This window comes from Trichomycterus rosablanca, chromosome 27 (assembly GCF_030014385.1).
Source record: "Trichomycterus rosablanca isolate fTriRos1 chromosome 27, fTriRos1.hap1, whole genome shotgun sequence".
Classification (NCBI taxonomy): domain Eukaryota; kingdom Metazoa; phylum Chordata; class Actinopteri; order Siluriformes; family Trichomycteridae; genus Trichomycterus; species Trichomycterus rosablanca.
This window is the reverse complement of record NC_086014.1, coordinates 4,040,819-4,057,218: the sequence shown is the minus strand read 5'-3', so window position 1 is coordinate 4,057,218 and position 16,400 is coordinate 4,040,819. Positions and strand designations below refer to the sequence as shown.

General features: G+C 43.8%; 2 protein-coding genes across 3 annotated transcripts in view; one reads left to right on the top strand and one right to left on the bottom strand.

Annotated features, from left to right (window-relative positions):
* Window positions 1-676, bottom strand: part of kif18a (kinesin family member 18A) — a 30,865-nt gene extending 30,189 nt beyond the window's left edge. For both annotated transcript variants that reach the window (XM_062989592.1, XM_062989594.1), the window contains exon 1: window positions 539-676. The gene's annotated coding sequence lies outside the window, so the exon portion shown is untranslated. The remainder of the gene's footprint in view (window positions 1-538) is intronic.
* mettl15 (methyltransferase 15, mitochondrial 12S rRNA N4-cytidine) overlaps window positions 1-16,400 on the top strand; it is a 69,290-nt gene that overhangs the window by 870 nt on the left and 52,020 nt on the right. The window contains exons 2-3 of the mRNA XM_062989601.1: window positions 4,789-4,849; window positions 4,956-5,226. Of these exons, the coding sequence (XP_062845671.1) occupies window positions 4,963-5,226 (264 nt within the window). The 5' untranslated portion in view covers window positions 4,789-4,849; window positions 4,956-4,962. The remainder of the gene's footprint in view (window positions 1-4,788; window positions 4,850-4,955; window positions 5,227-16,400) is intronic.

The following is a 16,400-nucleotide window of genomic DNA, read 5'->3' as shown; positions in this document are numbered from 1 at the left end:
CATGTAAACTACTGACCAACAGCAAATGATGATGCATTTATATATTGTTATATATTATGTAATAAAGTGAAATGAGAAGTGTAATGTTAACAGATAGGGCAACCCAATAATGCAATTGTTTGTATGACCATCATATTCAGCTTAAACGTCCTAATCGTGACAGCATGGTGTATTAATGTGTGTTTAATTTAGAGTGAAATGAGATGAGAAATGTAACAGATGCACAGATAGATCATTTATGACAACATCAGGGTGCATCAGGCTCCTGTTAGCTCAGCTTATTCAGATCCACTGCTTATTGTGCTACTCTAATAAGCGATCGGTGGCTTAATAAGTGCAGTTAATATAATATTTCATGTCTTTTAAATATTTGTGATTTTTATAAACAAGACGTGTTTTAATAACCATCATGACCCGGCACAGGCAGCAGAACCAGCTAGCAGGTTAGCCACCTGGCTAACTGTACCGCCTTTAAAGCCTCGCCACTCAACCATCGCACATATTTTTGATTGTTTGCAATAGATCAGACTGAATTTACCTCTCCGAACAATCCACGACGAATCACACACACACACGATCTCTATTTCACATGAAAACATTACAGTCTCACTAACAGCGCTCATTCACTACCAGCTTCCTGCGCGGACATTTTCAAACACAAGCTGCTCCTCCAACTCCGCTTCTGATTGGCTGAACGAGCCCAATGTCACAACACGTCACGACCTGCAGCAGAGGGACGCCTGAGCATATCGATGCAAAATACTGTATACTACACAACCCATACATTATACTAAATATTCAAGATATATTATATAATATATCATAAATATATAATATACACACACTGTGCAGTGTATACAGGAGGCTAAATAAGGATAAAACACACGCCTGTAAGTTTAACGGCTACATGTTTGTTTTTACTGTTGCTATGGATACCAGAGAACATATTTCACAGAGTTCCGCACAGTACAATTATATTCTAATGTAATACTTTTAATAATCATTTTTTTAATCTACAAGACGTATAAGCACTGTGTAATAGCATTCGTGTGTTTAGACACTAAATTAATGATTAAAACATTAATAGTAACTAGAGGTTAAGGTACTGGACTAGTAATCAGAAGGTTGCCGGTTCAAACCACCACTGCCAGGTTGCCACTGTTGGGCCCTTGAGCAAGGCCCTTAACCGTCAATTGCTAAGATTGTATACTGTCTCAACTGTAAGTCGCTTTGAATAAAAGCATCTGCTAAATGCTGAAAATGTGAATGTAAAACACACCGATTCGTCCAAAAAATTAAAAATAAAAAAATCTATAAACCCACTACTGAAAATCCCCCTGTTTAACATTTTTCTTTAATCTATAACCCTATAATATAATCTATAAATATATTTCTTTAATATATATTTAATTTTTAATAAATAAAGTATCTGTCTGTCTGTCTGTCTGTCTGTCTGTCTGTCTGTCTGTCTATCTATCTATCTATCTATCTATCTATCTATCTATCTATCTATCTACCTGTCTGTCTGACTGACTGTCTGTCTCTGTCTGTCTGTCTGTCTGCCTGCCTGCCTGCCTGCCTGCCTATCTATCTATCTATCTATCTATCTATCTATCTATCTATCTATCTATCTATCTATCTATCTATCTATCTATCTATCTATCTATCTATCTATCTACCTGTCTGTCTGACTGACTGTCTATCTATCTATCTATCTATCTATCTATCTATCTATCTATCTATCTATCTATCTATCTATCTATCTATCTATCTATCTATCTATCTAAACCAGAAAAAGTTGGGACAGTTTCTTACATTTACTTTGACTTTTATTTGATTGCAGACAGTTTGAACCTGACATATTTCATGTTTTGTCTGCTCACCTCATTTAATTTGGTAATAAACATCCAATCCTGCATTTCAGGCCTGCAACACATTCCAAAAAAAGTTGGGACAGGGGCAGTTTAGGGCTAGTAATGAGGTGAGAAAACTAAATAATGATGTGATTCCAAACAGGTGTTTTGTTGACAACAGGTGATTGTAATCCTGGTTTGGTACAAAAGCAGCATTTAAGAAAGGTTGAGTATTTGTACTGAAGTACTGCTGCATATTTCAAGACGTGTTTGCAGGAAGAACAGGACAAAATAAAACCTGAAACACTAAATCACTCGGTATCCTCAGTGCCAAAATGTCTTTTAAGTGTGGTGAAACGAAATGGTAGTATTACAAAGTGGTAAATGCTTTACTGTCCCAACTGAAACGCAGGAATGGATGTTTATTAATAAATGAAATGAAGTCGACCAGACAAAACATGAAATATCTCAGGTTCATCCTGTCTGCAATGAAATAAAAGTCAAAGAAACTCATTGTAATACAATCTTTAAATCTGTCTTAAATCTCCATTCCTTAAATCATTCCTTATTTGAAAACTAAACGTCGCGTTCCGTATTGAACTGATACGGGACGCGCTTTGTTCCGTATTTTTATCGATGGGAGAGAAACGCTGCAGATTAGACTGAGACAGGCCGATATGTATGAAACTGCTGGTACCGTGGGAATTAGAAAGCATTTGGTTATTATTTTAAGTAGTGTTCACAGTTAGTCTTAGTAACGCCGTGTGTGCGCAGGCTTATCAGCATAACAACCTGTTTATTACCCTGCTGTATGAGTAGCGCAGTAGGCAGAGCGCATCGCGCATATTCTTCCGCCCTAGGTTCGAATCCGGCTTAGGGCGAAACTTAAGTAACACTAGCAGGGCCGGTGCTATAGGGGCACTGGATTTTCTCACTGCCCCCCTAAGCAACACGGTCCAGAACCGGGGCTGTCAGTGTGAAGATGGATTATGTAAAAATGCTGATTTAAACACCATCGAGCATTTATGTGGGCAGTTAAAGATAGAGAAAACTAAGCATTATCTAACTCTTAGTGTTATGGGGGGTTTAATAGGGGGTCATTGTGGCCCTTGTCTTCAGAACGCTGGAGTAGATCCTGACAGAATCATCGATGGTCGGATAATCAGTAGGAACTTCCGTTCACTGCGTTTCCAGCCGTGCAGTATTCGGAGGCGCACCAATACAAACACACGCTGCTGAGGCTCCGGGAGAGCGGTATGTTTACGCTTCAGTGGCGTCTAACTGACTTTTAAATAGTTATTATGACTTAATACACAGAAAATAGATTTTATAGAGTTTTATTTGATCTACCAGGGCTTTTAATTGTTGTCAGTTCTACGTGACGCAGAAACTGCTGCATAAGAATAACCACAGACCCCCCATAGAGTTTGTGCGTTGTGAAAACATTGAATGTAAACAATAAACAAACATAAAGATTAAAAGCACAAGGTGGAAAATACGCAGGAAAGCTGTAAAAAACGCAGGAAAGCTGTAAAAAAACGTAGGAAAGCTATTGACATCCGTAGCCTAGTGGTTCAGGTGCTGTACTAGTAATCAGAAGGTTGCCAGTTCAAGCCCCACCACTGCAAGGCCCTTAACTTTCAGTTGCTTTCACTGTAAGTTGCTTTGGATAAAATATAAATAACATTAGGGCAGTTGTAAGATTAAGGTACTGGACTAGTAATCGAAAGGTCGCTGGTTCAAGCCCCACCAATGCCAGGTTGCCACTGTTGGACCCTTAAACATGGCCCTTAACCTTATACAATATAAGTCGCTTTGGATAATAGCATCTGTTAAATGCCTAAAATATAAATTACATTAGGGCAGTTGTAGCCTAGTGGTTAAGGTACTGGACTACTGTTTCTAATGCCCGGTTTCCACTGTTGGGCCCTTGAGCAAGGCCCTTAACCCTCAATTGCTTAGACATTATATACTGTATACTGACACAGTACTGTACGTCGCTTTGTGTCTGTTAAATGCCTAAAATATAAATTACATTAGGGCAGTTGTAGCCTAGTGGTTAAAGTACTGGACTAGTAGTCAAAAGGTTGCTGGTTCAAGCCCCACCAATGCCAGGTTGCCACTGTTGGGCCCTTGAGCAAGGTCCTTAACCTTATACAATATACTGTCACAGTACTGTAAGTCGCTTTGGATAAAAGCGTATGTTAAATGCCTAAAATATAAATTACATTAGGGCAGTTGTAGCCTAGTGGTTAAGGTACTGGACTAGTAATCAAAAGGTCACTGGTTCAAGCCCCACCAATGCCTGGTTTCCTTTGTTGTGCCCTTGAGCAAAGCCCTTAACCCTCAATTGCTTAGACAATATACTGTTTACTGACACTACTGTAAGTCACTTTGCGTCTGTTAAATGCCTAAAATATAAATTACATTAGGGCAGTTGTAGCCTAGCGGTTAAGGTACTGAACTAGTAATCAAAAGGTCGCTGGTTCAAGCCCCACCATGTTGTCATTTTGACTGGCATGCATAGATGGGTTTGTTGCACTGCGTGTTGACACATCCACCCCACCACAGTAGCCCTTTAGCTTGGTCAGAGCACCATATATCAGCCATTGTATGGCACCCCTGGAGCAGTCAGGGTTAAGGGCCTTGCTCAGAAGCCCAAAAGTGGCTCCCTGGATGTGTACCAGATCGTACTGTAGGGTATTGTGCACTGGAAAATACGATGTGCTGCCCAAAGCTGCATCATTCAAGATGTGAGCTACAAGTAAAATGTAATTAAAACTGTCACATGCACTTGGTTAATAAACAGGAAAGTGTCATGCACATTCTTGTGTGGTGGTCCTAATGTTTTGGCTGATTGGTGTATATTTTTGAACCCACTGTAACCGTGTATAAAAAATGAAATGAATGTTTAATGTTTTCTATACATTCACAGAAAACCAGACGAACTTTTGGAATCAGCAGTGACTGCAGTGGCGTAGCTGTCCTATACTAGTGTATGTAAATCTTTGTGTTGAACAACAGCTGTGTTTTTGTGTGTAGTAATATAAACAATCATGGGTTCTAAATCCTAGATCTGCCCTCTGTATGTTCTCATTTCAGTTTTTAAATGGCATTCTGGAGTCCTAGCGTGTTGGCGCCCCTGTGTTTGGCTTGTCGGGCTACGAGGCGAGAATCTCCTCGCATACACGCGCTCGTTAGTTCCTGGAGGAAGCCTCAACATCCTCAGCAGTTCTGTTCAGCCTTTCATCCGTCAAAACTTGACTGCCGCAGCGGAAACATGAAGCATTTTTCTTCACAGGCTGAGTCAGAACCACACACTCCAGTTCTGCTGAAAGAGGTGCTGCAGTACTTGGATGTTCAACCAGGACAGGTTTGGAATTTTTGTTGTTCGTTGTTTTCTCCTTTCAGAACCCGAGACTTTTTATTATTTAATATTTTCACAGTAAATGACAAGTTGCACCTGTTTACTAGAGATCTGATATGATGTATAACCTGAATGCTTGACAGTGAGGGTAGTGTTGTTCTGGTCATAAAGCCTTGCTGTTCATGCACCAGACGAACCACTGATCCATAGGGCCAAACACTGTACTAATACTTCATCCATCCATCCATCATCCATCCATCGTCCATCCATCGTCCATCCATCCTCCATCCATCGTCCATCCATCCATCCATCGTCCATCCATCGCCCATCCATCCATCCATCCATCGTCTATCCATCCATCGTCCATCCATCCATCCATCCATCCATCGTCCATCCATCCATCATCCATCCATCCATCGTCCATCCATCCATCGTCTATCCATTCATCCATCGTCCATCCATCGTCCATCCATCGCCCATCGCCCATCCATCCATCCATCCATCCATCCATCCATCCATCGTCTATCCATCCATCCATCCATCGTCTATCCATTCATCCATCGTCCATCCATCCATCCATCGTCCATCCATCGCCCATCCATCCATCCATCCATCCATCGTCTATCCATCCATCCATCCATCGTCCATCCATCCATCCATCGTCCATCCATCCATCCATCCATCGTCTATCCATTCATCCATCGTCCATCCATCCATCCATCGTCCATCCATCGCCCATCCATCCATCCATCCATCCATCGTCTATCCATTCATCCATCGTCCGTCCATCCAAGGGTCCATCCAAACCACTGATCAATAGGGCCAAACATTGTACTAATACTCCATCGTCCATCCATCGTCCATCCATCCATCCATCGTCCATCCATCCATCCATCCATCGTCCATCCATCCATCCATCGTCCATCCATCCATCCATCGTCTATCCATTCATCCATTGTCCATCCGAATCACTGATCCATAGGGCCAAACACTGTACTAATACTTCACTGTACTAATAATCCATCCATTGTCCGTCCATCCATCCATTGTCTATCCATCCATCCATTGTCTATCCATCCATCCATCCATCCATCGTCCGTCCATCCAAGGGTCCATCCGAACCACTGATCCATAGGGCCAAACACTGTACTAATACTTCAGCCATCCATCCATCGTCCATCTATCCTTTGTCTGTCCATCCATCCCTCGTCTATCCATCCATCCATTCATCCCTCATCTATCCATCCATCCATCAGGAGGTCAGACTAAACTTGGCGGCACTTAATAATAATAATAATAGGTTGACTCTACTTTTGCATATTCTGCACATACATTTTCATTCCTTCCTGTTTGTTTTATTTAAGTTTATAAATCAAATAACTGGACAAACTTTATTTCCCGCATGTTTAAATTTGGGGAGGGGGTGGGGGTGGGTGTAATTTGCTCAGAGGTGTCCAGACGTTTGCATACCTCTAATAACAGCAGAAACTTCTTGAAAGCAAGTACAGAATCCATCATTGCTCAAACTGAAATAATGAGTCTGGTGTTGATAATCTCTTGCTCAGGGTGCGAGTTTGAACTTCTGTGTTTGTGTAATGGCGTGTGCTCGTGGGAGAACCTGGGGGCGGATTGTCGACTTGTCATCTCCTTCGGCAGCCACACGCGATCGATCGTGCTGCAAGTGAACTTGCTCATCACCTAAACTTTTCAAGGCTCTCAGATTCACTTGGCTGAGGTAGCCCTGCAATAGCGGAGACCTTGGCGTGCTCTTATCGCGCTAGCGGGCCAGATGGGCATGAGTCAAAAGGCCTTCTGCCGTGGCGATCGGCTCAGCGCAGGCTCGTCCGGGTTCTTACGAACAGAAGCGTCGCCGGTGCAGGTGGAGGCCTCTGGTCAGCCAGTGAGTCAAGCGCGCAGCTCCTGACTAAAGTTTGCACCTCTCCATATGACCGTCGTCCGCCCATGAACCAGCTGGTTTAGGGAGAGCCTGTCGAGAGGCTAATGTAATAAAGTAACGAGATAAACGATGACGAGGCGGCTTCTGTTTGAGCCGGGGACCACCACGGGTGTGGGTTCGTGCTTACTTTACAGAATTAAGCTGCTCTTGGTGCTCAGCCAACAATTTATTTTAATATCATTACTGTAACATTAGTGTTATCAGAATATAATGTTTAATGATTACAAGGCTGTACAGATCCTCTCTACGTCCTCATCCGTGTCTGGTAGCATTAACCCTGTGTTCACAATGCCAGCAATGCGACGAAGCAATCTTGCGTTATTTTACGTGATCTGGCAACATATGTATGTCCACAGGAGGCAGAGCAACTTTCAGGTAAAGCGTAGTTGATCTGAATACTGATCGCAGCTACATGGCCATGGAATTTACTTTATAAACTCCCTGCTGAATTGTTTTTGCACTGGATTTGCTTTCAGATGCAGTTTGGAACCTGGTAGTTTGTGCTGCTACCAAGAACAGATGTTTGGGATGCCACATGCACTCTGCAGTTCCAGTTTGGTGCGCTTTTGGGGTTTATGTCTTGAAAGCTGAGCTTTTAATCAGCCGAGCGGTTAAGGTACTGCACCAGTAATCAGAAGGTTGCTGGTTCATGCCCCACCACTGCCAGGTTGCCACTGTTGGGCCCTTGAGCAAGGCCCTTAACCCTCAATTGCTTAGATTGTATACTGTCACAGCTGTAAGTCGCTTTGAATAAAAGCGTCTGTTAAATGCAGATAATGTAAAGTACTCCCAATTTTTTTTTAACGTGTTGTAAAATACAGTCGATCAGTCAGTTTACAAACTGTCCCAACTTTTCTGAAAATGGGGTTTTGTATTTTATGCCTAAAATGTTTGCCCATAATATGCAGCTGTATAAAAGAATCCATTGTTTCAGATTATCAGTGGCTGGTTAGCACCGTCGCCTCACAGAAAGAAGGTCCAGGGTTCGATTCCTAGGTGGAGTTCACCCGACTTGCGTATTTTTTGGACTGTTAGAGGGAGCCCACGAGGACACTGAGGGAACGTGCACACGTCCACACCTGGGAATCGAACCCTGGACCTTCTTTCTGTGAGGCGACAGTGCTACCCACCGAGCCGCTGCGACATTAAACTTGAACTGATGAATCATGAGTAATCAGTGTGTAACTCTCTGTCCTGTTATGTATGAAATCGAAGTGAAAAACATGATGATAAACAATAATAAACAAACAAATAAAAAAATATATATTCAGAGACGTTCCTATAAGTTCACCTAGAACAAAAAGCCCTTTATAAATAAAGCAATAAAAAGCACGTTGAATTTAACCTCACATGGAATCCAGACCTACTGACCAGGCTTAAATGTTACTGCTTTTTCCCCCACAAGTCGCTTTCAAGCAATTTATTAATTTGTAAAATGATTGGGGTAAAATGAAGTAAATGAGGAGAGCACTAGATCAGCTCAGCAGTTAATGATCTGAAATGAACAGATCAGTACTTTCTCATCTATTACAAAGGCTCTTTATTCCCCCTGTTCATTCAGCCTTCCGTCTGTGGCGCTTGATGGACAACTTAATGACGGTGTTAGTCAAACACGCGCTGTGATTGCTGAGAGGAATCGCTCTAATATTTTGATCTGCTATTGTAAAGCAATCAACCCCTGCGCCCGGGCTCTCGTCAGACGAGGCGAGGCGACATAAATGCAGCACTTAAGCGGGCCCGGAGTAAACGCTGCAATTACGCCAAAGTGGGTAAATGTAGGCTTTCAGCGGCCGAGCGCCTCCCACGCAAGGTATCGCGGCTGGGAAAGCGACGCAGGTGGAGGATTCACTCGCTTTTACCCATCGGCTCGGTGCATCAGCTCGGCGTCTGCAGGAAGGGGGATTCCACCGATGGGAAATGCGTGTAAACAGATTACAGCGCTCTAATCGGGTTCTTCCTCAGACATCCAGGCATGAATGGAAGCTATTAAGGGTTGCGCAACTATTTTTACACCTTTATAAGGGCTCTCTGGTTCTTGGGTGGAGGTGGGGTGGAGGGGGGGGGTCTGGGCCTTGGATGTTATGCAGGAAAGCAATTTGTGTCTATGTTATTATTCACAGTACTGAGTTGGTTTCTTATTTATTTTTGTAAATAAATAAGAACCCCCCCCAAGTGTTGGTGATAGACTCACCTATTACCACCGGGCCCGCTCACCTATTACCAGTTCACCTGTTTGTTGTGAAAATGGTGTCACTTGGTTACTCAATTATATTCCAAAATGTTACCAGCAAGGTCGTAATCACAATATAAATTGAAAAAGGGGGAACGTCACCCTCCATATTCAGATACGCTCAAAATACCCCCCCACCCCCTCATATGCTAATGTGTGGTGTAGTGTTTTCTGTGGTTTCTGTTTGATGTGTGTTTACGCTTTGCATTTTGTCCCTTTGGGGATTCCATAGTCAATAAAAAAGTGTGCCCGTATGATCATCTAGTGCGGACTCTCATGCTCCTCCAACCTCCAGTCAGACAGAGCCGTATCTCATACAGAGAGTCACACTATGCTCCATGTGAGACCCCCACCACTCGTGCCGCTGCCTGGACTTTCCGTCCATCAGACATGACCAGTTGGCACATACTCCGCAGTGTCAAGCTAGTGTACTAGATCGTTGTGCCGCCTGATTGAGTTCCCTGTTTGGTCTTTAGTCAGTACAGTATAGGAAATCCTTTGAATAACATCAAATGTTCAACAAAACCCGTCACACATTAAAAAGCGACATATAATATGGTGCAAGCATATATATTTTTACTTATATTTTTAAGATTCACATAACAGTAATTGACAGAAACGCACCCCAAGAGACCGTGTAGACCGCGTTCACCACACAGTAGGTAATCTGGCCCAAATTCTTTTTTTACATGTGTGTACCACATGTGTTTTTCACCAGGGTGTTCATAGTGAACATCACATCACATCACATCTGAGATTTTCAATGCCGCTTGTATCACTTTCATATGTGGGATTGAAACCTGACACGAGTAGATCAGAATTCATGGGGCTTTTGTGTCAGTTCTAATTAATGTTGATTATTTTGGGTGCCACACAAAGTCTGTTGAGTTCCTTTAAAGCTGTTATTCACTTAAAGTTGGAGTTTTTAGAGTATTTATTTTAGTTACAAATATATTTATGCATAGAAACCTCTTGATCCTAATCAGGGTCAGAGGATCCTAAACCAATCGGAAACACTCATCAGTGGACAGGATGCACTTGCATTCACACTCACATTTTTTTATTCACAAGATACATAAAAATCCAGCCTGATCCCAAGTGCCCTGTTTATTCACTCTATATGTACTACAGGGAATAGAGCATACCAAACCCTCAAATGCTTGCACTGTATCTGGTCGTGATTGTAAGTCGCTTTGGATCAAAGCCTCTTCTAAATGCCATGAATGTAAAGGTGTAGGTGGTGCACCAATAGATGCATTTATGCATTTATGACAGGCTGGGAGTGGGCGACGACCAAAATAAGAGGAAAAAAACAATTAAAAACAATGATGTATTGAAACAGAGACCTTACGTGCTTTATAACCAGTCTGAATAGGAGGTAATAGCGACAAATCAATTTTGATTGGCCTTCCAGCACCCACAAATGACTGAAACTGCGGTCGCCCCATTAGCTACAATGGGGTGTTATTTTATTCACCTTGAATAGTAAAACCACTTGGCCAGCATGATTAACTGTTTTACTCTAATTATCCTAGCCACCCTGATGTGTTTGTAGCATTTGGCTAATTGGATAATGACCAGCACAAGGCAGCGAGCTGATGGTTTTATTATAGCGGCGCGGCTCGGAAGCAGGCGCCGGAGCCGAAGGCGAGGGGGGGGGGCGGCGGAGACACGGAGAAAATAAAAGCTCTCTGTCCAGTATCAGACCTACAACCCCCTCTGCTGATTGAACGCCACTGCACCGCACTTAACCCGCTCGGACGGAGAATTAATCACATCCAGACACGTGTTGGTGAATTAGCCCGCTACCGGTGCGAGTGTTTCATTTCGTGGCGCAGACGTTAGCGTTAAATCACGATCGGCGCAAGATGAAAATGTGGCGAAATTTTCCATTTCGCTTCGTTCCGTCCACCTTTTTTTTTCCGGTCTCAATTCTGAAGTGCGGATGGAGCCTAACTGAGCGGAGCAGATTCATACGAGGAAGTTCACAGGTTCAGGGTTTTTCATTCCTCGCAGTTTCAGCCAATCAGCAAACCAGATGTGACACAGCGGCAGCAATTTTCTTGCCGCCTCGTGTGCTAGTGAGGAGGCACGAGTGCTAATATATTTTCCTTTGTCCGGCATCGTGACCGGGAGAGTTCTTGCTGTGCCTGTTGCACGTCTGTTAACTAATGTAGGAACCCGGCTTCCAGCTGGACCTTTTGTGACTTAATGTTATTTGTTAGGACCGCCGTGGTGGACCTGTGGATTTTTAGATGCTGGTCTTTTACAGCCATCTGGATTTGGGCTGCCTTGCTGCCTAATGCCTCCCTGATCAGCTGCCTCAGTAGAAAGGATTTTAAGACATCGAACTCATAAGGCAGATTATTTAGATGCTCTACAATACACAGATTACGGCGATTACGTCACCACAGTTTTCACTTAACTCCCACAGGCCATTCAAACCAATGGGCTGAGGTGGCACAACCCGGTAGCTTGCTAACATCTCCCTCTGAGTACCGAAAATGGTTAAACGAACTCCGTTGGTTGCTTCGCATTTGTCTTCCATGTTTGTAATTTTTTGTTAGAAAAGTTGTGCCGCACTGAATTCTGGGATTGCCTTCACTGGTAAGAAAGCATCAGGTGCTCCCTTGTTATTCAGAAATGAGGCACCTCAGTAGGCAGCATTTTAAGGCATCTTAGAATTTAGACATGCCTTCTTCTCAGGAGGGTAGGATGTAGAGAGCTCACTAGGTTTTCAAAAAGACCCTATCTATATATGTATCATGTCCAAGTTTTGCAATGGCGTTGCTGGTTTCACATCCTAAAATGTTCCTAAATTCTACAAAATCTGACCTTCAGGGGTCTGACCCACCCTCCCTCTGCTGGATTTTCGTCATTAGCTCAGGAACATTAGAAGACAAAAACATATCAAAGTCTTTAAAACTTTACTGACTTATTGTCGCACCCTTCGGAATACGGTCTGGACAGACTCTGTAGATATCGCCTGCAATTATCGGACATCCTCCTACGGCCTCACGCCCGAGACTTATGGGCTGAGCTCCTACTGCTGTGGTCTCAGATCTCTGCCCCCAGAGCTGTTTTTCACAGAGTCAGGTTAACCCACGACCAGACTCTCCCGCTGTGATGGATTCCTCTCTACCGGCATCCCCCGCCAAAAGCCTGCCCACGGACGATCGAAACCAGGCGTGACTGCTCTCTGTTGCCGCGTCTCGTTTGACGACCCCCGTTTCCAACAGCTCCTTGCGCGTCCACTCCCACGCGGCGAGGGCACACCCCGGCGTGAGGCGATCTGCGCTGTTTTACAGCCTGTTGGATTCCCCCCGCACCTCTGTTTGATCCAGGCAGGTGGACGGGGAATCCTCAGCCCCGACGCCGGCTCCTGTGCCCCGTGGGGGGGAGGGCTTGGGGGGGGGGGGGTGCTCGGCTGGTGAAGATTAACGAGCTGTCGGCGTGAAGGCACGTAGCGCTGATCTGAAGTCAGTTTCCTTCAGATTGGTGAAAGGAAAGAAACATTTCCCCGATCGATCTAAAAGGGCAGAATTGTCCTGGTGTGACGTACAGACAGGATGAAGGTCACAATCATTAACCCTCCGGCGCTGGAGTGTGTCTAAATGGCAGAGCTGAGCCCTGCGCATGAGCTAACAGCATCGCCCATTACAATCACAGGGAGTGTGAAATTTACTTGCAATGCGCTGGTGCTTGTCATGCGTTTAAGTACACGATATGGTCAAAAGTATTTGGACACCTGACCATGAGCTTGTAGGATGTCTCATTTAAAAAAAAAGGTATTAAAATAGACTCTGTATGCCGCTCAGGTGGCGCAGCGGTAAAAACACACGCTGCAACCGGAGCTGGATCTCGAGTACGCCGAATCGAATCCAGCTCTGCCTTACCGACCGAGGCTGAGCGGCCACATGAACAACGATTGGCCTGTTGTTCAGATGGGCGGGACTAAGGCCGGAAGTGGGTCTCTCTCTGTCAGAATGGTGCAGTTACGACCTCTGCGGGCTGATTGCAATCGCCTACACGGAGATGAGGAAGAAGTTCTCTTAGGGTGTGTCTCTCCGCACGCAACGCTATGTGGCGCCACACTCGTCAATGTGTGGGTGGCAAGATGCATGCGGCTTGCTGCTCACGTGTCGGAGGGGATGTGGGTTAGCTTCGATCTCCTCGGTCAGGGCAGGGGTCGGCAGAGGCAGAGAGGAGGCGTGATGCAGATTGGGCAATTGGACGTGCTAAAGGGGGAGAAAAAGGGGAGAAAATGCATAAAAAACCAAACAAAAAATAGACTCTGTATGTGCCACTCTTCGGAAAAGGCTTCTCACAAGACGTCTGTGGGAATTTGTGCCCATTTGTCAAAATAGCTGGGCACTGAGCCTCAGCTGATGTTTCAGTTCATTCCACAGCTGTACAGTGGGGTTATGGTCAGGGCTCTGTGCAGGACACTGGAGTTTCTTTAAACTGAGCTTTAGGGCTGTCGCGGTGACAGAATTTCCCCTTGCGGTATTCAGCCTGTCTCAATATCGCGGTATGCGGTTATATCGCCATTTTTTTGTTGTTTTTGAAAATTACTTAATTGATCTGGATTTTAGAGCTATATAAACAAGCTTTATTGTTAGGCTATGATTCGGTATATTATTGCTTTATAATGACAAAGATGAGACGGCTTTAAGACCAATGAAATGCGTGTTTAGGCTATTGTTAAATACAGAACAGAGCAGGGATGCGCGTCTTTTCTCTATTAAAAAAAGGTTTAAATTAAGCTTCTAGCCTAGGCTAGATATACACTGTGAAACAAAAAAAAAGTGTTTAGGCTAAATATTTTAAATGCACATCTAATCAAAATATGGTAAAAAAATAGAATAAAGAATAAAGTCTGTAAGAGTTTAAACCTGCGTTATCATGCGCGCTAGACGAACCAACATGTTCACCTGATGTGTTTTAGAGAGGATCTGAGTGGGGTAGCGATGTTCCCCTCGGCACTAAAACCCTCTCTGATGGTGCTCGTTGCATTAATACACTGTAGATGTACTGAACCTGCATGCGACTTTAGAGATCAGAGAAAGTCTAGCCTGGTTATCGCGCCACTATTAACCATCTATTTAGTAGATATAATTAACATAACAATATATACTACATTTCAAGTTATTATTCGTTTCAATACATTTTTATTCAACGAAAAAATGCATTTAAATCATTCCAGCAAGCCAGCAAGAGAGAATCTGCAGGCTGCAATGCCATATTAACCGTCATTAAGTGTTTTAGTACGCCGAGGCTGTTTGCATATAGTCTAAATTACAAGTATTTATTGAGTGTGAACTCAATTTAATCATTAATAAACTTGCCTATAATTCCTGTTGCGATTGTTTAAATTTTAAAACACAAAGCCTGACACTCAGCAGCAACGCATGAGAACAGGTTGCGGGAAAATGTCGCTCCTAGCTCATTTTCATTATGAATTTATTTAACATTTATTACGCACGAATGTAAGCGTATAAAACAAGATGGACCTGCAACAATAAAAAAAAGGAGAAGAAAGAAAGAAAAAACGTGAATATCGCGGTGTTGCGGTTGTCCAGCATGCCCTGCGGTTGGCTGGTCTATACCGCGATATTTCAAAATTGCGGTTAGCGCGACAGCCCTACTGAGCTTTTCTTTATGTCTTTATAGATCTTGCTTTGTACACATGGTACAGTCATGGAACAGGAAGAACCTTCCCTAAACTGTTCCCTGAAATTGGCGTAGCTGAAACACATACATTCAGGAATTAGAAGGGGTGTCCCAATACTTTTGTCATTATAGTGTACCCTTAAAAGTTTTTTTAGAACAGTCATCACCACAACAATCATCATGCTGTTTTATTAAACATGAAAGTGCCAACTTGGCAGTCGTAGGGATTGAACTGGCAGCCTTCTGATTACTAGTCTAGTACCTTAACCACTGAGCTGCCATTCTCCTTACCCACGGTGGCTGAGTGGGTAGCACCGTCACCTCCCAGCAAGAAGGTCCTGGGTTCGATCCCCAGGTAGAGCGGGCCGGGTCCTTTCTGTGTGGAGTTTGCATGTTCTCCCCGTGTCGGCCTAGGTCTCCTCCGGGTGCTCCGGTTTCCTCCCACAGTCCAAAGACATGCAAGTGAGGTGAATTGGAGATACTAAATTGTCCATGACTGTGTTCGATATAACCTCGTGAACTGATTAACCTCGTGTAATGAGTAACTACCGTTAATGTCATGAATCTAACCAAAGTGTAAAACAGGACGTTAAAATTCTAATAAACAAACAAATCCTGGTAATAAGTCACGTGATTTTGAGTCGCTTTTCATTCTAAATAAAGCGTGAGATGATTTTTTTATGAATATCTTTTCTCTGTTGCATCTTAAACACTGTGAATTAAGTATTTATGAACACCGAGGCCACGCACGAAAACCCTAGTGGCACCGGGAGGCATTTTTTACAGGTCATGACGTCAACTGACCATCGCCCGCCGACGACATATATATATAAATATATATATACACACACACTTGTGTTTACTGTAGCAGCGTCCTGTATGATTCTCTCCCACTCTTATTCTGAGCTCCAGGTCACAGAAAGGTCACAGATCTGCCTGATGTACAATGTTCTTCTTCTAAAAGCGCAAGTTTCCCTTCAGGCCGGTATCATCTGCATCTGCATCTGCTCCACCCCCTTCACCTTGTTGCGGCGTTCTTCTGGCGACGAGTGTTCTGCTAAAAGAGGAGGCTCGTGAATAATTGATCCCTGTAATTAAACACTCCGGCGAGGGACGGCGGAGCTGATTGACGGCCAGATATTAAGCTCCGGCCTCGTGAGGCAGCGAGTTTGGTTCGGGGTTATCAGTGGCCACGGGCACCGTCCTCTCCCTCTCTGTGTCGCTCTGATCCCCCACTTCTCATTACCCTCGTGAATAGAAAATAGTCAACGGCGGTGGGGGCGCGGCATGAAACACAGTCCACCAGTTCATTAGCCAAAT